Source organism: Bos taurus, chromosome 4, assembly GCF_002263795.3.
Source record: "Bos taurus isolate L1 Dominette 01449 registration number 42190680 breed Hereford chromosome 4, ARS-UCD2.0, whole genome shotgun sequence".
In the NCBI taxonomy this organism is placed as follows: domain Eukaryota; kingdom Metazoa; phylum Chordata; class Mammalia; order Artiodactyla; family Bovidae; genus Bos; species Bos taurus.
Window position 1 is genome coordinate 26,399,037 of NC_037331.1, and position 27,036 is coordinate 26,426,072.

At 36.5% G+C, this 27,036-nt stretch overlaps 1 protein-coding gene and 2 pseudogenes across 6 annotated transcripts in view; 1 reads left to right on the forward strand and 2 right to left on the reverse strand.

Moving 5' to 3' along the window:
* The window catches only part of SNX13 (sorting nexin 13), a 147,886-nt gene that overhangs the window by 77,616 nt on the left and 43,234 nt on the right, over window positions 1-27,036 (reverse strand). For 3 of the 6 annotated variants that reach the window (XM_003585951.6, XM_059885805.1, XM_059885806.1), the window contains exons 2-5: window positions 19,623-19,735; window positions 16,763-16,865; window positions 13,769-13,858; window positions 12,575-12,696 (exon numbers count right to left, since the gene is read on the reverse strand). In XM_003585951.6, the coding sequence (XP_003585999.4) occupies window positions 12,575-12,696; window positions 13,769-13,858; window positions 16,763-16,865; window positions 19,623-19,735 (428 nt within the window). Of the gene's footprint in view, window positions 1-2,546; window positions 2,609-12,569; window positions 12,697-13,768; window positions 13,859-16,762; window positions 16,866-17,941; window positions 18,065-19,622; window positions 19,736-24,893; window positions 25,335-27,036 lie in introns of those variants that run through there. The other 3 variants (XM_059885808.1, XM_059885807.1, XM_059885809.1) reach the window with 3 other exon arrangements.
* Window positions 10,527-11,350, forward strand: LOC132345166 (phosphoglycerate mutase 1-like; annotated as a pseudogene).
* LOC132345072 (mesoderm-specific transcript homolog protein-like) lies at window positions 19,742-24,887 on the reverse strand (annotated as a pseudogene).

A 27,036-nucleotide genomic window follows, 5' to 3' on the forward strand; every position in this document is an offset into this window, starting at 1 on the left:
AAAATAAAATTTACAGTAGGTTCCTGTAGCTTATATATCTTGATAGAATGACTGCATGAATTACAATGGTTAACTAGGAATGCAAATAAGAAATGAAGTCTCAAAGAACAAAAGCAACAGTCAAACTATAAAGTGAACCTCTCTGAATATATATTAGGCCTTGTCTTCACCTCTAATACCAGCATCTTATTCCTGGCCTTTTCATTGGTCTCCCATGTCCTTTCTTGTCTCTGCCTTCATTCTGTTTTCCATAGAGAAGCCAGAGTGATCTTTTTAAAAACACAAATATGATAATACGAAACAAGAGCTTTAAAAATACTTTAATGACTCCCTGATCATGCATATCTGGGTCCCTGCTTACTTCCTCATCGTCTGTTTCGCTCTCTTCCTTCCTCTTTGGTTCTGTTCTTATCTCAGTGCCTCTGGACAGACTATTTCTTCTGCCAAGTTTGCTCACTCTGTCTACTCCCTACAAATTTACTTTCTCTCCTCCACATTCCCCTGACAATTCCCATGTATGCTTTCGAGTTTATCTAAAATGTTGGCTCTACACACAGAACCCTGCATTGACCCTCACCCTCTGCCGTACTCCTTCACACTAGGTCTGGAGATCTCTGGTTACAGTGCTTAGTTCTATAGCACTAGAATCTGCAGTTAAATAATTCAATTGCTGAGATAAGTCAGGGATTTCATCTGTTTTATTCCACTGTGTTTGTTTTATTCACAGTGTTGTTCCCAATGGCTAAATAATACGTTAAACACTGGAGGCACTCAATACATACCAATTTATTGATTTCTCTTTCAGGGTCAGAGCACTGTTAACAGGTGCCTGGAGAATGGCCCATGAACCACCTAGAACAGCTTCTTCCTTACTCCTTAAAGTTCTGAAATGGGACACACATTGATTGAGAAGCTCTTTTTGCCTCTCTAAAACCTAAAGCTGCTGCTGCTAAGTCGCTTCAGTCGTGTCCAACTCTGTGCGACCCTGTAGATGGCAGCCTATCAGGCTCCTCCATCCTTGGGATTCTCCAGGCAAGAACGCTGGAGTGGGTTGCCATTTCCTTCTCCAACGCATGAAAGTGAAAAGTGAAAGTGAAGTCGCTCAGTCGTTTCCGACTCTTAGCGACCCCATGGACTGAAGCCTACCAGGCTCCTCCGTCCATGGGAGTTTCCAAGCAAGAGTACTGGAGTGGGGTGCCATCGCCTTCTCCAAAACCTAAAGCTACTTAATGCTAAAGCCTAAAAAAGGCACTGAATGTCCCAAATATGGGGCTGAGACTGAGATTACACAAATTGCTTCACTGGTTCCATCTATTCTAAGCAGTATACAGCTTATCATAAGGAATACAAAACACACATCAAAATCAATTAAAGTAACTTCTGTAAAGAGGCCTGGACTGGCATACATGCCCTTGATTCAAGTAAAAGATACACCATTTCATTAGTTGTGAAATTCAGCAAGTCATATCACATCCCATGGTTTTTCTCTAGGGACACTTACAGCTTTAAGAATCTATGATTAACCAAATACAACATACACATAGGCAGGCACACAGGAACACAATACATGGAAAAGTGATAATGAGTAAATAAAATATCTGATCAAAAGAGGGAATCATGAATGTATGTCATTTTAACTTCAATCATATAAATCATTCAATATAAGACCAAGACAAGACCTTTTGATTAACGTTTTGCTAAGTGTTATTAATGTAGCCTTTGTCTTGAATAAATCATTCTCACACTGAAGAAGTTATGGTTTCCAGTTTCTTTTAAATGACGTAACAACTAAGGACATTTGTAAACAAATCTGAACGCAGAGTAAGGGTCTTTCAAGGCTCTTCACCAGTATTTTGTAGTTGTCTTTTGCACACCTAATTCAATTGCAATCTATTCAGCAACTTGCTCTGAGTAAATTCCAAAGCAAGTGACCTCATTTTCACAGGAACTACCCTGTCATACTCATATTTCTTCAAAATAGGTAGGGGTAAATTAAATTATATGATTATAATAAAAAATATAACCAGGGTACACAGGTTCAGAAACAAATACAACTTCCTTTTCTAACACACTCAATTGTCTTGCTCCTCTAAAGTATCCCTGTTCAGCTCACACTACAGACCTATTATATGAAATTTTCTTTGCCCAAGAATCTATTAATACAAGTGACTTTTGATAAGTTTAAATCTCAAAAAGTGGGAACAGAAATGGGCAGAAGTACAAGAAAGTAGTCTATTAGCCTAGCTTTAATGCTACGGGCATGAGTTAGTATGTCGTACAAAGGGAATGGACTGGCTAACTAAAGAGAACTTCTACTACAGTAGTACAGAACTCGTACCATTCCAAAAAGAGTCACATACAGAAATAAGCAGAAGTTAAGTGCTATGTCATAAGTTAAAAAAGATTAAAAAAATCTTGATGAATGAGTACTATGATTGATGAATGAGTACCATTTAACAGGGAAAGTAAGGATATAGGAACAAGCAAAAGAAGGGAATGAGCATGATCAACCCGTAGTTGATCACATAGTCATCACGACGACTTGCCTAACTAAAGAAGTGGGTGACTGCTGGGCAGTAGAGGCAATCTTCACACACTTGGCAGAACACTGTCCTGGAAAAAGTCCTTTATATCAAAATGAAAACAGTCAAAACTGATCTTCCCACAGAAACAATCCTATGATAAATGTTTCATTCCTTATGCTGTATTATTTTTTCACAGGAATGATTACTAAGATATTATCTTAAAACATTAAAAATGACACAGTATACTGCATAGTATATACACTGTATAGTATTCGTGTTTGTATATGTGTGAATATATATCAAAAGTCATACACACTTATCACATATAAAGGCTTTTTAAATGTATATTCATCAGTAAGGGCAATATAATAACCAACTGCATAAAATACAATAATATGTATTAATCTCCTAAATGAGGTCTTTTACCTTCTAAAGAAGAAATATCAGACATTTTTTAAAAAAATCACTAGCAAAATTCCTAGTTTTACTGGGTAGATTTTGACAAGCATCTTTGAAGACATTTTGAGCAGTTCTATTCCACTAGTTTTTTTGATCACCTGACTCACAGCCATCTTTTGCCGAAAGTGAGTGACCTATCTGTAAAAGAAAAAAATTCCTTCCTTGAGTCACTGAATCAGACAGTTAACCCCCTCAGAATTCACTATCATAAAGGATATACTCTTTAAAATACATAAACCTTTACATGTTTCCATCCTTAAGAGTCCTTGAGGGAGTACTTTGTTAGCATCAAAAGCTTCAGCCTAAAATTGAATTTGAGCAATATTTTAAAAGCAAAGAATTGTAAACTTGCTTCTAAATCCATTTAAAGACTTTCCCTTCTTCCAGTCTCAATTTGCTCATAAATATTTCAAGTTACCATAACCACTTCCCTAGAGCATTTTTGCTTCCTTTTTAAAAACTACTTCAAGAATTTAGGACTGAGTATAAAATAATTAAACTAATTTTTCACAACATTCCTAAATTTACATTAAACTTATGATCACTCTCTACCATAATCCTCAAAAATACATGGAGAATCACTCTTTCACAGGAGCTAAGTTAGCAACCATGAGGACACAAGTTTCACCACTTTATGGTTATAATTAGTCTGCTCCCTTCCCTCAGCTGCACCTCCTCCCCCTGTGTGCTGCAGCATGCGTGCATGCTAAGTCACTTCAGTCAAGTCCGACTCTTTGCTATCCTATGGACTGTAGCCCGCCAGGCTCTTCTGTACATGGGATTCGCTTCCCTAGGGGATCTTTCCTGACCTAGGGATCAAATCCATGTCTCTGGCACCTCCTGCATTAGCAGATGGGCTCTTTACCTCTAACTCCACCTGGGAAGCCCCATGTGCTGCAGGGGGAGAGCCAAATGAGCACATCTCTCTCCCAACCCCACATGCAGTGACTTTATGCTCACAGCTTAAAATCCACCACAGTGGGAACTTAAAGTAGCAGGCTTACAAAACTACAAATTTATTGTTTTTAGTATTCTATAGAGAAGAGCAGTAGTTTGGATAATCAAGTAAAAAACTGTCAAGTTTCATTGATACAAAACTGCTTAACTATAGGGAAAAGATTGGTCTAGTACATATCTTAGATGTTTGAAGTCTTGCATCCTTTCTGACCATGCAGAAATGTAATAAAAGGTTTAAATATAGTTTATCATCATCCTACTTTAAGATTTACTATCAGTAGAACAGCACACCAGAGAAGTACTTTAATCCCAAAGTAAATTAAATCTAAAAAAATAACTCTCCAAATGGTATTCAAAATGTGGGGTGTGATAGAGAATGTGAGTGTTTTGAAGAGGAGATATGAGTGAAGGCAAACAGATCGAGATTAGTAACAACTATATCAGGGAATCTCAGTATTTCAGAACTGAAAGAGATCTGAAAGAATTACCACAAACCTTTATAATTACAAGGCCAAAAATGTAAATTATTTATTCCAGATTAGTTACTGAGATAAAGGTTTTGTTAAAACAAAAACAGGATTCCTGAGTTTCAATTCAGTTTATCTGCTACACCTTGAACTACACAAAATCTTCTGACTCATAAAAGTTATAAACAAATTGGTAGAAATGGAGAAAAATCTGGGCCTGCAGTTTTATATAGCCATAGTATGGAAATGGTACTCAGTGAACTACAACTCCACATAAAAAAATCCATCCAGTTCTACAATGCAGAAGTTCTAAAGAACTTCAATCTCCAAATATAAAGAAAAAATTAGAAGAACACACATAAAGCACACTCACCTAATTTAGAGGTTGAGTATAAAGAACACAGAGCTGGAAGCCTTAAGCTACATGAAAAAAAAAAAAAATAACCTGGGGCTAAGTGTGCATCTTAAGTATAATGTTAAGTACTAACAATTAAATTCATCTTATTAAGTATTTTAATAAACAAGGTTTTCAGTAAAATTTATCTGATAAATGAAACATTCGTAGACCCAACAGTGAAATACATTAAATTCTGTGGGAAAAAAATTACCAAGAAGTCATAAATGGAAACTCGGTTAACAATAATCTATTGAGTATTGACTACCCCATTATGTACAAAAACAACTATATGTAAGCACTAATTTCAAGATAACTTCACAAGGAAGTAAGGATACAATGGCTATCTGTACAAAACATGTCCTATACAGCTGAAAAAAAGGATTCTTTTATTTATGTGCTCATAATAATATAAAAAACAGGAAAATAAATTTAGTTGAAAAAAGTCATCCTAGATATATTTTTTTTTAGTGCTGAGCACCAAATGTTCCTGTCTTGGGCTACAAGAATAATGCATGCCTGTTTTGTAAAATGTCATTTCTTTCTTTAGATTTTTCTATATCAGCTGTAAATTAGCCATACATCCACAATCCAAAGATCATTGTTAATATTTTACTATTTTTTTCTCTTACTGTTTGCTATGCTCACATATTTACAATTTTAACACACCTAAAATCATACAGTGTACAACTTCTTTGTATATGAGTTTTATTCCAATATTTTTCCTATTTCTTGAATAACACTTCTTAATATTTTAATGGATGCAAACTCTTTTCCTAAAGAGCCAAACAGAAACGGTTTCAGGCTTTGCAGGCCACATTACCTCAGTCAGTTCTGCCACTAAAGCACAAAAGCAGCCATGGACAAAATGCGAACAAATGAGCACAACTGTCCAATAAAACAGTAAAACTGTATTTATAAAACCAGGAAGCAATGCAGTACAGTCAACAATGGCCTAGTTTTAACACAGGGAAAAGCTCTGAAAGACACTTTCTGTCCAAGATATACAAATAACTAATTAGCACAAGAAAAGATGCTTAATATCATTAGCCATCAGGGAAAAGTAAATCAAAACCATAATGAAATACCACTTTAGAACAAGGAGAATGACTTTAATCAAAAGCCAGACAATAACAAGTACAGGCAAAGGCAGAGAAACTGGAACACTCATACATTGTTGGCAGGAATGAGCAGCCACTTAAAAGTTTGCAGTTCCTCAAAAGATTAAACAGAGTTACCATATGACCCAGAAATTTCATTTCAAGGTATACATCTCAGAGAAATGAGAACATCAAGTCTACACAAACATGTACATGAATGCTCATAGTAGCATGCTTTATAAAAACCAAAAAGTAGACACAACCGCAATGGTTACCAACTGATGAATGGATAAACAAAACATGGTGTGTCCATACAACGGAAAATTATTCAGCAATGAAAAGGAGTAACTAGTAATACATGCCACAACAAGGATGAAGATTGAGGGCAGGAGGAGAAGTGGACGACAGAGGATGAGATGGTTGGATGGCATCACTGACTCAGTGGAGATGAGTTTGAGTGAACTCCGGGAGTTGGTGATGGACAGGGAGGCCTGGCGTGCTGGGTCCATGGGGTCGCAAAGAGTCAGACACGACTGAGCGACTGAACTGAACTGAACAACAAGGATGAACCCTGAAAACATTACACTAAGTGAAAGAAGCTAGTCACAAAAGATCATATATTATTTCATTCATGTGAAATGTCGATAAAGACATAGAAAAAATATATAGTTGACTACGTAGAGGTAGAACCTTGTGGGGGATATGGGAAGAGACTGATTAGTGGATATCAGGTTTCTTGGTGGGGCCATTAAAACATTCTTAAAGTAAATGTGATAAAGGCTGCACAACTCTGAATACACTGAGAGCCAACAACTTAAAGTGGGTGAAGAGTATGGTATAAGAATTATAAAAATATACAATTAACCACTAACCTTTACCTCTATACACCCATTCTTGAAGTCCAGTTTTGGGCTCAATCCACATCAGGTTTTGATCAGGTACTCTGGTCCATTCTACCTCTAGATCAAATCCTTTAAATAATACCCAAATAACCAGTTTCTCTCTATTTCATGTGTTTTAATTTTGTTTCCTCTGCCCTTCCCCCTCAAAAAACAATGAAGCTAAGAAGACAAGAGAATGTGTGCATATATTCCCAGAAATGTAAGAAATAACAAAAACAAGAAGAAAGAAGTTAACATTCACTGAATACATACTATGTGCCAGATTCCTATGGTGTTTTACATGTTCTTTTCTCTCATATAATTATTACAACAACCCTATGAGAAAATTACCTCATTTTGCTGATGCTGAGATTGAGGCACAGAAAGTTAAATAACTTGCTCAAAAAATCATTTATTGGTTGACAAACACTTTATGAAATATTTCATGCATATGATCTCATTTGCCCCTCACAACTCAGAGTTTGTGACAAGTATCAGTATCACTATTTTACAGATATGTTAGGAAATTTTCTAAGTATACTGTAACTTAATGGTACAGGTAGAATTACAATACAGATCTCCCAAGGCTTTCTCTCCAATGTCACGCTATCTTATTTGAAGAGAGAATTAAAAATATACAGGTTATCACAGATTCATCCCCTAAAGTTCCAGGTTAATGCCCAGGTTCCACAGAGAACTAAAGAGTTCCCTGGGAAGGTTTCCTTCCCCAAACTGCTACTAGAAACAGGTACTAAAGTTAGGATGACGTGTGGCATTACAATGTACTCTCTCATATCTGATGCCATTTAATCTTAGCAACAACCTGATAAGCAGATACACGTTGTCACTAGATGCAAAGAATTTATGTTTCTTATCCATTCAAGGTCATGTTGTTTAGTCACTAAGTCATGTCCGACTTCTTGTGACCCATGGACTATAGCTCTCCAGGTTCCTCTGTCCATAGGATTTCCCAAACAAGAGTACTAGAATGGGTTGCCTTTCCTTCTCCAGAGGATCTTCCCAACCCAGGGATCAAACCACCATCTCCCACACTGGCAGGTGGATTCTTTACCACTGTACCACCAGTGCCATAGAGCTTAATAAATAACAGAACTAAAGCTCAAAACCAGAATTTCAGACTCTACATATATCCTTTCCCTCCTGGTATAACAAAATTAGCATTTTGTTTGATGCTGATATTCTGTGATTGTTTCCTCAAGGTGCCAAATAAATATGAACACTAGAATTTGGTGGTTCTAAATCTTTCTGGGGTTCACAGGTCCTTTTTGAAAATAAAATCTACGGAACCACTCAGAAGGAAAAAGAAAAAAAAGCACAGAAAATTTTGCTTAAATCTTCAAGGCTTCATGGGCCCCTGGTTAAAAACTCTATACAAGATTGAAATTTGAAGGAGAGAAGAGATAATGTACACTTTGCAGTGCACAGCAGACAAGAATAAGAATTTAAGAAGTATTCAAGTAATGATTATAAGCACTTAATTTTCTTGATATTCTCATTGGAAATAATCAAGGAGCCCCTGTGAAAACATATATTTTAGTATGGCTTTACTAGAAAAAGCCAATGAAAGACAAAAATAAAGCCACTCATTGAGAAGGCACAAACATTAACTGAGCCTCACTACATGCTACAGACAAGTAATATTATCAGCTTTTTATGAATAAGGAAACTAAAGCTCAAGAGAGGCTGATTAATTTGCCCCAAAGCTTAAGGCCAACGACCAAGCAAAGACAAAATTCAGATAGTCTAGGATGGAAGAAACTTGGTTCTTCCTATAATCACCCAATATTTAGCATGAAAGCACAGAATGTTAGTAGAGAAGGAAATGGCAACCCACTCCAGTATCCTTGCCTAGAGAATCCCATGGTCAAAGGGGCCTGGTGGGCTACAGTCCATGGGGTCGCAAAAGAGTTGGATATGACTGAGCAATTGAACAATAATAGAATGCTAGAGAAAGGAGAAAAAAACTATAACAGGAAGTTTAAAGAAAAGGTAGTTAGAAGATCAAAGAACAGGCAAAGCACTGCAGTGATATGACAGAAAGGTGAGGGAAACTAAGATGATAATCCAGATCACAATATATCTGTTAGGGACTGGGGGACAGAATAGTGACTGTTAAGAATGATTCTTACTCTGCCCCCAACTCAACAGATAATCTTGGACTAACTGTTTAATCTTTCTGGAATTTAGCTTCCTTATCTGTGAAATTATGGGTGAACGGTGACATAAAAACTTAAATTTCTAACATTCTTCACAATTTTTAAAACATTTTCACATGAACTATTTCCATTACATTCTACCGACCAGGGATTTTTGCTTTATTCACTGCTATATCTGCAGCATCTGGCTGAGGCAAAGTAGACATAAAATATGAGTTAAAAGAACACATGAATTTGCTCCAGACCAAAACCCTGTGAGGAATACAGTACAAGGCAGGTATTTATGACACTTATTTCACACATGAGAAAAACCAAAATCCAAAAAATTTAGAATACTTGCTCACAGTCCCATAGCTAAATGAGAGAAGAGGATACAAACTCACTCAAGTCTTCCAATTACTAGTTCAAAATTCTTTCTAGGTCTACAATTTTTTATATTTTAATATAATCTTAAGCAGGCAGGCAAAAGAATAATGAACTCTTCTTACTCCCATCTTTGCAGAGAGGGGGGAAAAAGTCATTAGAAGGGTGTTACTATAAAAAGCAGTGACCAACAGATTCAGAATAATGATCTTAAACAATATCTAACATGCAATAATGTTACATATATGAACTAAAGGACATAAAATCCAATTTCTGACTTCTTTGATTATATGTTAGTATATTTTCTATATTCCACAGTGCATCTACACTCATAATTATGGTTGGCTACTTTCCAAATGTTTGCTGTTAATCATAAAAGAGAAGGGGCTTCAATCTATCTAAGTAAGGTTAAAATTCAAACTATGAAACCTACTGCAGCCTGCCTCAGTGACCGGAGGCTGAGGAATTTATCTCCCACTCTAAACCTTAAGATCAACTGAATTATAGAAGAAAAGTCTTGACAGGGCAGCATGAGCTGGAAATATCTATTCAGACAGAAACAGAAACAAAGAGCCCTAGGGCAAAGCTCTACTCTCCAAGACTCTCAGAAGTACAAAAGTGCATTTCAAGAACCTAAGTGGGGAAGAAGAGGGGCTGGCTAGAGAATAACACCTTCAGATTTGAGAACCTACTTGTGACACAGCAATGTAGCCTCCTGCCTTGAGGCCATAGGCTTGTAGGAAAATCACTGCATGTACTGGGTAGAAAAATCTTCTATTAAAAAAAAAAAGAAGAAGATAGCAAACTTACCCAAAGATAAAATCCTTTCTTTAAAATATAAATAATTTCTCCACATGAAATGGCCCCTCTAAAAATCAAGTAGTTTAAATACAAGGATACAGACCAAAATATTTAGGCAGTATATAAGAGGGTGTTTGTAAAGTGAGAATTTTAGTATATCTCAGAAAAGTTTCTTAAAGGAAATCTCATTAAAATATACTTCTCTTCTGAAAGTAAATAAATAAACTGAATATTCTCCACCGACTGCTCCTTTGAGTTCTTCTAAGAGGACTCCATTAGGTATGTGCCTAAGATAAGTGGGCAGTTACACTGAGCTCTTCTCACAGCACTTGAATAAAGAAGACTACCTGGGATGACTCTGGAACCTCAGTGAGCCCCAATCTATCCCCCAGAACCACCGCCATGGATGGCTACAAGGCGGTGCTGATCCCACACAGAAGAGTACATGGACCCGGAGGATGGCTTCACTGGCTGGTGAGAAGCCAACATGAGCACAGTGGGCGTCAGGAGGTGAAGCACAACATGCAGGTGCTACAAGATACTGGTTAGGAGTCTGACATCTGCTTCACCAGGTGCAGAAGCAACAATTGGGACTCTCTGGACTACACCAGATGCCACTGATCAACTGTGGCTGCCAGTAGTGCAGACTTAGCCGCAATAAGGCAGATGTTGCTGCCAAGCAGGATGAAGCCCAGGTAAAGATCTGGAGATGCTGTCATGTTCTACCATCTCCAGTGAAGCCTGACTATCCCTTCAACAGCAACACCAGTAAGACTGCAGGCATGCAGACCTCAATAGCCATCAGCTACCCTCCTGTGAAAGTCTGAAGGACACTACTGCTAGAGTTCTGCCCCTTTGGAATGAAAAAATAGTTCCCCAGATGGAGGAAGGGGAGAGGGTAGTGAATACATCCCTTAGCATCAGGCTTCAGGGCACCGTCAGCCCTTTGGAGGGGCTCTCTGAAGAGGCTATCGTGGAGTTGCACCTGCCTCCTGGTATTCCCACTGAACAAGAACTTGCAGCCCATCAAGCCCATGCAGTTCCCTGGGAAATGAAGAGCCCATGTGTGGCGTTATGGAGGCTATGGCTGCCCAGGGCAAGGCGATTAAGTGAAGCCAAGCAAGGACACCTTGCTTTCCCCAAGACATGAGCCCTGCCACGCCATTCCTCTGCACCTCTTCCCTGCAAGTCTGTGGGCATCTTAAATTGTATCTCCAGATGGGGATCAGTGGCTCCCAATTTTGCTCTAGCCATTTTGTCTCTTGCTCCCACTCATTTCATACAATCTAGTCAGAACAGCACCTATGGGGCATGGGTTCTTAGTGCAAGCCAAAGAAAGACTTATTCAAGAGGGTGGAAATGCAGTAACTCTGGGGTTTTTTTTTGCTAGTGCTTTGTTTATTACTAAAGCCCTGCTTGAGTAGGAGACTGGCAGGAACCATGCTAAGGTGTGACCAATAAGGAGGAACAAGCTAGCTTATTTGTGTTGCCAGCAGCTACTCCTATACTATTCTGTGGCCAGGTAACTGTCAAATAGACTCTACTTATTCCAATAGAAGACAAATGGAAACTGCATGGGGTTCAAACAAATATTTCCTCTGTTACTCCAGAGGAAATGACTCTAGAAGATTAGGATCCATCCTGTTTATGTGTTTACATTTACTTTTACCACACACACAGACATACAAATATATATAGATATATATGCACACCACACACACTGCATCTATATCTGCACATATTTATATATTTCATATATTTATATAAATATTAATATTAAAAATGCCAACAATAACAAAAACCTTCTGAGGTTTCTAGTGGTCAGTTGGCATCAGAATACAAACTATTCCTTACACCAATCTGAGACAAGCTCCTTAATGTCTACGGTACAGGGCCTGATCCTGCCTTATGTTTCAGAACCCCTCGCCTGCCTTATGTTTTACGACAGTGAAACACCTCCTAGTCATGCCCAAGAGTGTCTTTCACTGCCAGATTTCTGAATCATGTTCCGTCTGTCTGGCCCTGCCACCTTGGTTCAGTATTTACTTTGAGTTTAACTGTACTAAATCTTATTTCCCGAACAATATAATAAAAGAATGATATTGCAATTAAAAAAAAAGAGTATCTGGGTAAGAGGGGAAAAAGTATTATCAATATGTGGGATGAAAGACTCTGAACTGTCACATGATTGGACAACTGGGTTCTGAGGAAGAAACTGACACACAGACTTAGAAAACAGGGATTAGTCGAGATAAACATTCTGCAGTTGTAAAAGAGTAAAGGTTTTTCAGGGCTCTAGTTCCATAAACTAAGAGTTATCCCACAATAACAATCTACTGCTCTACTTACCTTGGAATAACCAATTTTCTCCTTCCATTTAAAAGTTATTTTCCCTATTGATACAAACAATATTTAAATTTTTCTGCATAAATACAATCCAGTGACCTTACCTAGTAGCAAACTGAATGAGTGCATTCTGAAGAGTCTGCCTAATTTCAAGAAGAAAAGATTCATCATCACTTAGTGTATAATACCAATACTGGACATAATCCCTCAAGGAAAACTGGATAACCTAAAACAAAAATACAGGAAAAAATACAGTTTTTAAGGATTTAAAAAGTAATAGTGGCAAACTAAAACTTAAAAAGATTATTTGAAATTTTCATTTATTATCTACCTAATAAATTGTGGTAGTAAATAACTGTCTTCATTACAAGAGCATCAATATGCTAAAAAACATTTCAAAAAATTAAGTTATTAAATTAAGTTATTTTGGTAGCCCAATTCATCTACTGCCTAATTTTTTTTTAATTAAAGAATTGTCTATGGTGAAGCCCTACCCAAATTCCGGTTAAAGATGGAGCATGCAGAAACATTAATTTCCAATGCTAAAATACAATGAAGAGTTTTAGTTAGTTTAATGGAATGAGATGCAAAATAATATCAAGAGACCCTAGTAATCTTGAAAAAAATGTTTTCTTTGAGAGTATAATCAGATTCATTGCAGTCAAATGACAAAAATGACATAATTCACTTAACTCTAATACCAGTGATAGTGTCAACAGCATTATTACCCAATAAATGGCAAATAATACAACATAATGTATAATTTTTCTGCAAATCAGATAAACTAAATAAGGATTTATCTATAAAATAATATTTAGAATTTTAAGGTACACATTATTTGCAATAGTCATATAATTGAGCATCAATGAAAATATTTGGGGAGAGAATAATTTCAATTTTTAAAGTATTTTTGAATGAAGCCAGTAATATCCATTTTAAAAAGTAACAAAAGTGGTAGAAAAACCTCTGACTTATCAAACCACTAGCTTAGTCATCAGCTGAAGAGCAAAAATTTTTGAAGAGCAACATTGTAACTCTTAAAACAATTAGAAACACTATCAGATGTTAATAAAAACTTTTTTTCTCAATGTAAATTCAACCAAAAGGGTTTAACACAAAGCAAACACATATAAATAAGTTCATAAATAAGGCAGCAAGTTTACATAGAGAATCCAAGAACAGCATTACAATGAATTTCCAGCACATTACATAAATAGCAAAATTATTTCTTAGTATTTCAAGAGAAATGCACCCAGCACACAATATATGGAATTCAAATACCACATACTGAAACTCACTTGCTGGAGAGGTTCATCAATTATATTGGCACCTGTCAATCTTCTATCAATCTTTATAGTTCTGGCTTCCCGTTTCATTTCTTCTAAGCACTGAAAGGGAATCATAATGTTTTATTGCATACTTTCTTGATTCAAAATATCTATAGTTTATTTCTAACTAAATAGTGACTGTAACATCCCTCTCATTATCTTCAAGCTAATAAATAACCTTATTTCTTGAGACTCAGGTATCAAACAAATACTATGTCTCGAATTAAGAAAACTAGATATCCTCAGTAACAATAATCAGCAAACATTATTTAGAATGTGAGAAACTGAAAATATCAGGTATACTGTTATCATATTTCAATGAAAATTTAAAACCATAAATTAGTGTTTCAGGTGAGTCAAATTAATAATGGTCTTTATTAAACACACCCCCATTTCCTCCTCCCTCCCAGCCCAAAGGAGTATACCAGCTGCCAAATTAACATATTTTAAATTAAGTTTTACTAAGGGATGGTTCTCAGCAACTAAAAAAAATTCATTTCTTTTGTCCATAGTTTTCAGAAAGATCAGTGACCTGGAAAGACGGTAAAAAGTAGTAGGATACTCTTTAATTAATACAAACCGGGGCTTCCCTGGTGGCTCAGTGGTAAAGAATACAACTGCCAATGCAGGAGACACAGATTTGATCCCTAATCTGGGAGGATTCCACCTGATGTGGAGCAGCTAAGCCCATGCACCGTAACTGCTAAGCCTGTACTCTAGAGCCAGAGAGCTGCAACCACTGAGCGAAAATGCTGCAACCACTGAAGCTCACGCACTCCAGAGCACGTGGGCTGTGCGACAGGAGATGCCATGTCCAGTGAGAAGCCCGCCCACAGCAGCTAGACAGTAGCCCCCACGGGCCACAACTAGAAAAAAGCCTACGCAGCACAAAGAGCTGGCACAGTCATAAACAGATAAAAAAATTTTAAAAAGCACAAATGCATATTAAAAACATATGTTTCAAGTTATCCCATGCAACCACTGAGATTTTTTCATAAAACATACTTATAAATCATTTTAGAAAAAAGCAAATCAAAATCACTATTTATTTATACCATATACCAAAAAATAGATCATAAAGATTTAACCAATCTTGATTATGATTTATTGCTGTTTAAAATCATAATTTAAAATATTTTGCATCATCCTCTCTATGTACCATTCAAATGAATAGAAACTATGGATGGCTAAGAAATGATTCAAAAAGAAAAGGCAAAAAATCAAACAATCCAAATGAAAAATGGGCAGAAGACCTTAATAGACATTTCTTCAAGAAGACACACAAATGGCCAGTAGGCACATGAGAGGATGCTCTCCTAATTATCAAAGAAATGTAAATAGAAACTACAATGAGGTACCACCCACCTTATACTGGTCAGAATGACCATCATTAAAGTCTACAAATAACAAATACTGGAGAGGGTGTGGGGAAAGGGCAACCCTCCTACACTGTTAGTGGGAATGTAAGCTAATGTTGCCACTATGGAAAACAGTATGGAGGTTCCTCAGAAAACTAAAAATAGAGCTACCATATGATCGAGCAATCCCATCCTTGGGCATATACCTGGACAAAACTGTAATTCAAAAAGATACATGCACCTCTATGTTCATAGCAGCACTACTCACAACAGCCAAGACATGGAAACAAACTAAATGTCCATCAACAGCTAAATAAAAGGGGTGTGTGTGTGTGTGTGTGTGTGTGTAGAGTACAGAATACTTCTCTGCCATAAAAAAGAATGACATAATGCCATTTGCAGCAACGTGGATGTGACTAGAGATTATCATACTAAATGAAGTAAGTCAGAAAGAGAAAGACATATACCATATGGTATCACTTGTATGTTGAATCTAATATATGGCACAAATGAACCTATCTATGAACCAGAATGACAGACACAGAGAAGAGATTTGTGGTTACCAAGAGGGAAGAGGGGAGGGAGAGGGGATGACTGGGAGTTCTGGGTTAGAAGATGCAAACTATTACACTTAGAATGGACAAACAGCAAGGTCCTACTGTATAGCACAGGGAACTGTATCAAATCTGGGATAAACCATAATGGAGAAGAGTATTTAAAAAAAGAATGCATGTCTGTGTGTAACTGAGACAATTTGCTGTACACCAGAAATTAATACAACACTGTAAGCCAACTATACTTCAATTAAAAAAGAAAAGATTCATTACCTCAAAAAAGATTTGTAAGCAAATTCAGAGAATACACATTAACAGGAGTTTTAAAGGGGGGCAGAGGTAAGTTTCAAAGATTATTTTAAAGGTAACACTAAGTATTAGAAAAACTGTATTTACTTATCAATATAAAAGTCATATTAGCACATAATGGACATGTTAATAATTATAAAATTCAGTTACTGGCACCGACTCCAGACCATTTTCTTCTCTTCATACATGAAAATCATTATAATTCCACAATAATAACTGAAGGAATTGCGAATGTGAAGCCTATATCTAGTATGGAATTTCAATTTTATTTATATAGTACGATATTTGAAAAAAAAGAAAAATTGCAACACGAAAGACATAAAATTGAGCTTGAGGTAACAAAATTATAGAAACAGCATAGCCTAACTGCAAGCTCTACTTTTCAAGTGAGCTTAAGAAAAAATGCCCATTTTCCCCCACTCTGGTTCCTATGCATTTACTTCATTCAAAATAGTACGTTCACTGACATTTCAATAATTGACAATGACATGATGCTGTGATGCATCAAAATTCTATGTTAAGACAGCAGGAAAAGATTCCAAATTTTTATCTTTTCCTCAAATTTGCATGCTCACTTTTAACATCCAACATGCATTTTCTAAGCCTGATCAGTAGTCTCTCATAAGTTTATAGTCAGCATTAGTGAACTATAGGAAGATGTGCCAAGCCATATAAAGGCGATCACATTATCAACACTACACACAGCAGGGCTTTAAGGTCTTACATTCCTTTACCCTTCTTACCTTAGGAATCCCAGTTGATGTTGGAGGGAGAAATGAATGTTCACACTGCTCTAGGTACTTCTCTGAGTTTGTTTTTCCAAACAGCAGAGTAACAACAAAACCCCTGAAAGAAATTTAATTATAGATACAAAACAAAATTTCACTACAATTTAACACATATTTTTCTGATTTAACAGACAGTTTATCATGCACTAAAAAGTCAGTTTGTGACTTTGGCAAGGCAAGGAATTGACAGATTTTGTTAAGTTTTGAAGTTTAAAAAAACTATAAACATTTTGTGAATTTATACAATAATGCCTTTCCAAGTTTTCATTCAATATTATTTCATAAGAATCTCAGGCAACATTTTCAAACTTTAGGATAATAAGCCTTCATTAATTAAGCAGGTAAGCTAATAACCAAGGATAAAGACAAATGAGATGTATTTCTATAGGTCTGTTAACTAATTAGAGAGAGAGATAACTTGTCACTAGGAATATAAACAAAGGCTAGGTATACTTAATACATTTACAGATACAGATTTGACTCTAAATTATCTGCATTTATATTGTACCCCGATTGCTAATTTAAAATTCTGCCTTATTCAGTAATTGTATTAAACTTTCTTGGAGTTCTCAAACAATGTAAGTGACTGGAAAGCTATTTAGGAAACTTGGCTTAGAAGTATCTAATATAAATTAATTACAGTCCTAAGGACTTCCCTGGTGGCTCAGACTGTAAAGCGTCTATCTACAATGCAGGAGACCTGGGTTCAAGCCCTGGGTTGGGAAGATCCCCTGGAGAAGGAAATGGCAATCCACTCCAGTACTATTGCCTCGAAAATCCCATGGACAGAGGAGCCTGGTAGGCTACAGTCTATGGGGTCGCAAAGAGTCGGACACGACTGAGCGACTTCACTTTCTTTCATACAGGAAAAAGATGATCCAATTTATAATTCATTGAAATAAGTCTGGAATTTAAAAAGAAACATAAATATATCCCAAAAAGCTATTTTTAAAAACAATTATGGAGTCAAAGTAAGACAAATACTGGTTTAGAACTACTTTAAGTATTGATTAAATGCTATCAGTATTTCCTACATTTAAAATTGACCAAACAAATTGAAGCACTACTGAGTAGACAGAAAATCCATAAAAGAAAATTAAATTTTAATTTTATAATGATTTATAGTAATCTTACAATGATTGAAAGAGTATAGTGACAAGAAGAGAAAGTGAAAAATTAAACATAGCCAGCCTCAGGTACTGAAAGGAAGATTTTCAAGGTCCTCTGCTTTTTGTGGTGATCTGCTACATCACTGCTCTTCAGCACAGGGAGGCGGGTGGAGAAACAGATACACTCAAGTCAATTCACGTCCTCAAGTCTGTTTCTTTTTTAAAAGACTGGCCACAGAATTATAAGTAAATTTCACATATCTGTGTTGTATCAAACATTATTACTAAGAAGCAAGTTGGTCTTGTATTTTAGTTTTACCTAGACACAATAAAATGCTTATATTACATTAACAATGTATTTCTAAAAACATTATCATAAAACAGACTGATAAAATGTGCACCTTTGCCCACAGTGTGACAGTAGGAAAGAAAGCTAAGAACAGTCTGATCTTAGAACCTAATTCATAGCTTCAGCCTTGAGGTTTAAGAAAAAACAGGTGCTGTAGAAAATTGCATGACCAAACATAATGGAATGCCATTAAATAACCCACATTGGTATTTAAAGTATCCTAAAATAACAATCCAAAAGGAAAAAAGAAAAAAAATCAAAGGTTTTCTTTACATTACAAAATGTGATTAGCTTTACTATAAGCAGAATGTATACATTATTAACACTGTATACAGGTAAATTATCAACACTGTATACAGGTAAATTGCAGAACTCAAAAACTTAAGTTTGACTAGCCAAAACCATCCCCAATTAAAAAAACACCTGGTAGCTTCCATAAGAAAATGTATTAATTCTCTTCTGACTTGCATGTTAAGTGGGCAAAAGAACAAAAACATATTTTTAAAATTTAATGAAAAAAATTAAAACTTAGATGACTTTCAGTTATATTATTTTACTTATATACTTTTATTTATATTATTTTACATATTATAGTAATTATTTTACTTAATATATACAAAAGCCTGCTTTTGCTTTTAAAATTCATAAGGCATTAGACTATATAAAGCTACATTCAATAAAGGACCATCGTTCTTCATAATGAGAGCCAAAATAAAAAAGATTTTTGACTCAGGAATTATGATACTCATTGACTGTAACTGAGTATCCTGGGAATGCTTAATTAACTGATCCTGAGATGATGTGGGGATGCTTGTTGGTATATAAATTGAAGTCCCCTTACTGTGGCAGCAAGTCTCAGTGAGATCAATAACTTGGAACAGAATAACAGATCAATTTACGACATAAAATGAACTTGGAATTTCAGATCCTTTCATGTGCCTTAATGCTTAATTCAGAGTTTTTAGTGGTTCTTCTACAGCCTATCTATATCTCACCTTACCTAGAAAATTTCACAGAACTTCAACAAAAGAATTTAAAAATTTTACAAAACACCAAAAAGAATAAAAAATTCTTAACTTTTCAAATTATACAAAAAAGTTTGTATCACCATAAAATAAAATTTTTTTTGAATATAACTACCCCCACTGCTGGTACAAATCATAACTATCTATATTTTTATTTCTACAGGTATCTTAATTTTACTATTTTTAACTTTGGTAAAAATAACAGCATTCACAAAGCATGCTGCCATTTCTTATGGTCATTTTTTTTTTCCTATTGAGGTCTCATGGTCATGTTTCCATTCTGAACAACTGAACATGACATAAACTATAAAATTATCATTGAGAATACTTACCCACCCACAAAGCAGAGGATATAAAATGCCAAATAAAATATTACAAAGGGTCCAAATGTTATTAGAGAAAGGACAATGCCAAGGCTTCCCCATCCCCATATGGATAGACTGGTCTGAAACAAAGCAGAAAAAAAATCTTTTTAATAAATAAATAACTTTCCATAGGAACTAGAAAAGAACCAACAAAACTTTTTCATAGTTTATATTTTTTCCTTTTAAGCATTTCACAGTACTGTTTCAATAATTTCAAAAATATTTACTTTTGACAGTACATTACTGGAAATTTATCTCCAACAATACAACAAATCTATAAGTAGAAATAAATTTATAGTGTATCAGCAGTGTTTTAAAAAATCCACTGGGAAAATAAACGAACAAGAAAAAGTTATATAAACTCTTGAATGATATACTGGCATGAGAAGTGATAAAGTATTTATAAAAAAATATTTACATATTTATATATGCAATAGCAAGTATAAAAGGTACAGATTTTACTTGTTTAGAATACTCTTTTTTAAAACTATAGCATGAGACGTTTTAAAAATTAAAATTTCAAGGTAATAAATCCATCTCTCACTGAAAATTATATTTTTCTTTTGCTCAAATTGTGTGTAGAGATTTGTAAAATTATAATTGCACAACTTACAGTTACCAAAATTTATCATGAGTACAACAAAACATCTGTAAAAATTCTCCATCTTTATAAAACAATTCCTATTTCATTTAGATATACACTATATTATCTATTAAAAACACTCATTTTGTTGAAGGCAAACTGGATTCTAGCAATTTATTATAAGTAAATAAATGTATTCAGTTCAACAAGTTCCTACATCCATTTGCCTTGTACTGTGAGGTATACTGTCTATGGGGTCACAAAGAGTCGGACACGACTGAAGTGACTTAGCAGCAGCAGCAGTGAAGTATACAAAGGATGTATTTGTCCCACTCCTGCCATCAAGGAGCACAGAGAAGAATGTCTTACAGGAATGAAACAATTAGACACGAACCAAAAGAAAATAATAGAAAGCAACAGAAACCAAAAGAAAATAATAAGAAAATATGCTAAACTGAACAAAATTAATGACCAAAAAACTATGGAATAGACAATAAGTACTATGGATTAGGAGAGAAAGTTTTACTTATTTATTCATTCACCAGTCATTGATTGCTTCCTCTGTACTCTAAGCTCTAAGTGCTGGGGATATCACAAGGAATAAGACATTCTAATTAGGGAAGAACAACAAGCACACTCTCATAAATTTACATACCTTCATAAGTTTACATTCCAGAAGAAAAAAAGACAAAGAAATAAATATATTTAGTGAAAGAGGAGAGTAAAAAAGCTAGCTTAAAACTCAACATTCACAAAATTAAGATCATGGCATCCGGTCCCATCACTTCATGGCAAATAGAAGGGGAAAAGGAGAAAACAGTGACAGATTTTATTTTCTTGGGCTCCAAAATCACTGCAGACAGTGACTGCAGCCATGGAATTAAAAGACGCTTGCTCCCTGGAGGGAAAGCTATGACAAACCTAGACAGCGTATTAAAAAGCAGAGACACCCCTTGGCTGACAAAGGTCTGTATAGTCAAAGCTATGGTTTTTCCAGTAGTGTACAAATGAGAGTTGAAACATAAAGAAGGCTGAGAGCCAAAGAATTGATATTTTCAAATTCTGGTGCTGGAGAAGACTCTTGAGAGTCCTTTGGACTTCAAGGAGATTAAACCAGTCAATCCTAAGGGAAAGCAACCCTCAATATTCATTGAAAGGACTGATGCTGAAGCTCCAATATCTTGGTCACCTGATGCAAAGAGCCAACTCGCAGGAAAAGACCCTGATGCTGGGAAAGATTGAGGGCAGGAAGAAAAGGGGGCAACAGAGGATGAGATGGTTGAATGGCATCGCCAACTCAATAAACATGAGTTTCAGCAAGCTTCTGGAGTTGGTGATGGACAGGGAAGCCTGGTTAACTGCAGTCTACAGGGTTGCAAACAGTCAGACACAACTCAGTGAATAAACAAAAAAATTAGTATCAGATGGGGATGAAGGCTATGGAGGAAAATAAATTATGACTGGTCTAAGAAGTTTTCAATGATTAACTAACACATGAACAGAATCCCGGATAAGATTTAAGGAGAATTTATAATAGTGAGTCTTCCTATCCCCAAATAGTACTTTTCCCTTTATTCATATCTTCTTTTATATCCCTCAGTAAAGGGCTCTTTTATTTTTTCTTCTACATAGGCCTATACAACTCTACTTCATTCATGTTTTTATTATCTTTTTTCCTCAGCCTGGCCACTCATCTTTTTAACCAGACGACAATGCCTGTTGATGAACTTTCTACTCTGCCTTCCTGATCAGCTCCTTGAATCAGCTGGGGATACTACTGCACCTGCAGAAGTGGTCTTCCCTGACCTTTTTTTTTTTTATGTCAAAATTCATTTTTATATATAGAAAATAAAGACTTATTCCAGTTGTTATACTTGAAGTTGCTAATAAAAATTTTTTAATCACTAGTTAATAATCCTATTTTAACCAAAACAATGAAACTGTGGCTTTAAAACAAAGTATTTAGCACCATTTGCTTATAGGCATTTCAGACTTTGTTCTTAAAGTTTCTGAGACTTTCCTGTCTGTAAAGTACAGGAACTGCTAAGCTACACAAGGAACCCTCTCTGGGACAACCAACAAGAAGGTTAAGTGGTCAATAAACATTCAGCCTGGTGATGTGGACTGTACAAGATCCCATCCTCTCCACTCCAGCTCAGGAGGGACCTGCCTCCACACACTAAGGTATGAAGAGTACTGCCATTAGTACCTGGAAAGACCAGTTTTAACAGCAAGTAACAGTAAATCTCTGGCACAGAGGCTACTGTCTTTAATATCCTGTAATTTTAGGAAATTCTGTAAACAGCTTGGATTTAGTTCAATTTATTCTGAAATCAAACATACTTACTAAGGTTAAACTACTCTGCTAGGGTACCTGTCTGCTGGTTCAGTATCCTTACAGAATATAAAAATATAATCCATGTAGGTAAATCATAGTCTTAAAGTATACTTAGAATACGGCATTATTTAAACCAAAGTCTAACAAAATGTCTACAAATAGAAGCAGCTAATGAAACCAAAACCAAAGTTATGATGAAGGAGACTCTCACTTGAAGCTGTGTCGCTTAGAGAAGGCTGAACTCAAAGCCATTCAAGGGTGGTGAAGGCAGCACCTTTAGATAATTTCAATCAGGACCAGAAATGAGTACTTTTCAGAAAAGTCCACAGAAGTGTTCCAAAGACTCTTATGCAAAAGAATGTCAAATTTTCTGCATCAGTGAGCAGTAGTGCCCATCAGAACGTTCTAATAACTCAAAGATAAAGGCAAGTCCAACTTGATCAGATGTCAAAGGAATGGAAGGTGGACTATCAGGTCACCCTTACAGCTTCTGCTGGCTTTTTACTATATGCTGTTCACCAATGTGAGTCAGGTGGACTTCTATAAGAGAAGTGTTTGGTGGCCAGGACCTCTTTTGGGCATTTCTTCCTAACTGGAATACACAAGAGATAAGGAAGAGGGGTTCTCAGGTAATGCTAGTAGTAAAGAACACACCTGCCAAAGCAAGAGTCAAAAGAGACACAGGTTCGCTCCCTGGGTCAGGAAGATCCTCTGGAGGAGGAAATGGCAATCCACTCCAGTATTCTTGTCTGGAAAATCGCATGGACAGAGGAACCGGGAGGGCTACAGACATAGGGCTGCAAAGAGTCAGATATGATTGAAGCAAGCACAGCACAAGGAATAGGGGAGGTAATACCGGGAAGCTACTCTGTCCAGCTCAGAATGAGTTAATTAAGTCCATATATTCATTCAAGAAGCCCATGGATCCTCTAGCTGTGGACAGTGGCTGATGTGGTCATCCAAAATCGACACTGTGGACCACAGCAGTGTTTTCCTACATAGCTCCAAAAACCCTAGAGATTCACTGGATCCAATGGCCCATAGATAAAATGCATGGGAATGGAAACAGACAGAGCTCCCACCAGCATCTTCTGAACTTCCTCTGACTGATATACTGCAAAGACTGTCAATAACCACATTCCCATCACTGTCACATATCCCTGCCCACATGTCCCACAGCTCACTCTCAGAGGGGTGAGTGTACAGCCTGAAGACTGGGTGAGATCTCAAGAGAATTCCTCATCAACTACATGAGGAAGGGGGACAGCATGCCTCCATCTCTGAGAAGTTTTTGGAGATGGAGAGGACAGTCAGTCTTAGGAAATAAACTTCCACTTGACAAAAAGAAACTCTAGATGGTAAGCAGACCAGATCAATTCTGCTTGAACTTACACAACAGCTTCTGAGCAACAATATCCCTAATAGCTGTGAGATAACAGGTTGATCCTACGGTTCTGAAGTCCCAGATGCCACAAAGCACCTTCATGATGGCCTGCTCAAATATGGAATAGTGATGTGGTCTCAGTTTGTTGCTGAGGCCAAATGCTAGGAAATTGAGGGCAATCACTCAATGAAACCTGAGGGTCTGACCTTCTGAAATTTTGTACCAATCAATCATAGCTGGATGTTGAAAAGCCATGTAAAACCACAACTATCTCTGGATTCCCAACCACATCCCATGGAGGAGAAGATCCCATGGTAGAAGATTCGAAGTCCATTGAAAGTAAAAAATTTGCCTGATGACTTCCATGAGTAAAGAGTAGGTGAAAGCTGGGGGCAGGGGGCAGGGACTGCAGACAGGCCACAAGTAGGGGCACAGCCAACAGCCCCACTGGACCCACCACTACTTACCTGATTAAGGTAAGACCTAGGCTACAAGACTCTATGTTTGGGGAACCAGGCTGTGCCTCCCCTGACTTCTATATAAGAGCTAAAAGTAGGCCATGGTGGCTTAGAAGAAAGTACAGAGCGTTTCAGTCCCTCTGATAATACTTCTGAAGAACACCCAGTTACCTGATCCACACTATAGTACTGCGAGATGGCCAACTACAAGAAACAGATGCTATTTCAACCAAGATCCACTCAAATAAAGCTTTCCACTGACTTTCCTGAAAAGAGTTCTTATAAACTCTCAGGAGAGCCAAACCAGACCATGACCCAGATAATTTATCCAACCTACCTTCTTCAATGAGATTTGACCCAATATTAGCAATACTGCTCCTTCTTTACAAAGTTATATTTATGCTTGCTAGCCAGTTTTCAAAGCTATACAACTTACTGGTTAACAACTTACAACTTAAGTAAGTTAACAACTTACTATTCAGAGGTTTTATGAAACCAAGCAAAATGGCTGTCTCTGGAGATGAAGGAAGGAAGGCAGCATGCAATTGGAGGACAATACACACGGGGCTTCTCAAATAGTACTCAAATGTCCTGGTTTTTAACAAGGCGTTTGCTTTAAACAGTATAAACATGTTTTCCATCTGTTTGAATATCAATTCAAGAAAGTTAAAAATTAAAGAGATTTTCAAGAAAGAAACATATAATCTGGGAAAAATTATTAACTCAATTATTTAACATGAAGAGATGCTCAATTGTCTAAAAACTCAAATTTTCAGAATCTTACAACTGTCTTCCTACTTGTTGGAAAATGGTAACAAAAGTCATCAAAAAAACACTCTTAATTCATTCATTTGACAAATATTTGTGAATACCTACAATGTGCCAAATGCTAGTGAATCAACAGTAAACAAAACAGACAATACTGTCAGATGAAAAAAAAAAAACTACAGAAGACCCTTTACCTCAATTAAGTTTGAGAGAAACTTCTATAGTTCAGGGATTAATAAAATTAAACATTTCCAATCAAGTAAGTCAAGTGCACATTTATTTTGTGGTTAATCTTATAATATTTAACTTCAAATATTAAGTAAAGTAATGCTTAAAATTCTCCAAGCCAGGCTTCAGCAATACATGAACCCTGAACTTCCAGATGCTCAAGCTGGTTTTAGAAAAGGCCAACGAATCAGAGATCAAATTGCCAACATCCGCTGGATCATGGAAAAAGCAAGAGAGTTCCAGAAAAACATCTATTTCTGCTTTATTGACTATGCCAAAGACTTTGACTGTGTGGATCACAATAAACTGGAAAATTCTGAAAGAGATGAGCATACCAGACCACCTGACCTGGCTCTTTGAGAAACCTATATGCAGGTCAGGAAGCAGAAGTTAGAATTGGACATGGAACAACAGACTAGTTCCAAATAGGAAAAGGAATAAGTCAAGGCTGTATATTGTCACCCTGCTTATTTAACTTATATGCAGAGTACATCATGAGAAACACTGGGCTGGAGGAAACACAAGCTGGAATCAAGATTGCCAGGAGAAACAGCAATAACCTCAGATATGCAGATGACACCACCCTCATGGCAGAAAGTAAAGAACTAAAGAGGCTCTTGATGAAAGTCAAAGAGGAGAGTGAAAAAGTTGGCTTACAGCTCAACATTCAGAAAACTAAATCATGGCATCCGGTCCCATCATTTCATGGCAGATAGATGGGTAAACAGTGGAAACAGTGTCAGACTTTATTTTTCTGGGCTCCAAAATCACTGCAGATGGTGACTGCAGAAATGAAATTAAAAGACTCCTTGGAAGGAAAGTTATAACCAATGTAGACAGCATATTAAAAAGCAGAGACATTACTTTGCCAACAAAGGTCTGTCTAGTCAAGGCTATGGTTTTTCCAGTGGTCATGTATGGATATGAGAGTTGGACTATAAAGAAAGCTGAGCGCCAAAAAATTGATTCTTTGAACTATGGTGTTGGAGAAGACTCTTGAGAGTCCCTTGGACTGCAAGGAGATCAAAACAGTCCATCCTAAAGGAAATCAGTCCTGGGTGTTCATTGGAAGGACTGATGTTGAAGCTGAAACTCTAATACTTTGGCCACCTGATGCAAAGAGCTGACTCACTGGAAAAGACGCTGATGCTGGGAATTATTGAGGGCAGGAGGAGAAGGGGACGACAGAGGATGAGATGGTTGGATGGCATCATTGACTCGATGGACACGGGTTTGGGTGGACTCCGGGAGTTGGTGATGGACAGGGAGACCTGGCGTGCTGCAGTTCATGGGGTCGCAAAGAGTCGGACATGACTGAGCGACGGAACTGAACTAAACAATGAAACATCAGTACAGAGAACTGTCCAAAATAAGGAAGTTTTATGTTATATTTAGGGTTCCCATTTATATGTTTGGCTAATATTATAATCTTATTATCAAGTGAGATTAAGAAAAATATTTCATCTAAAACCATTCTAAGTTTTTGAGTTCTGATTATTTTCTTAGATGACACAGGATGATACAATTTAGGACAGTTTTGTACTATATCAGAATATTTTTACAAATTCAGAATGGAAGCCAAAGAATAGAAACATATCCATGTAATAGTGATTTTTACTAAA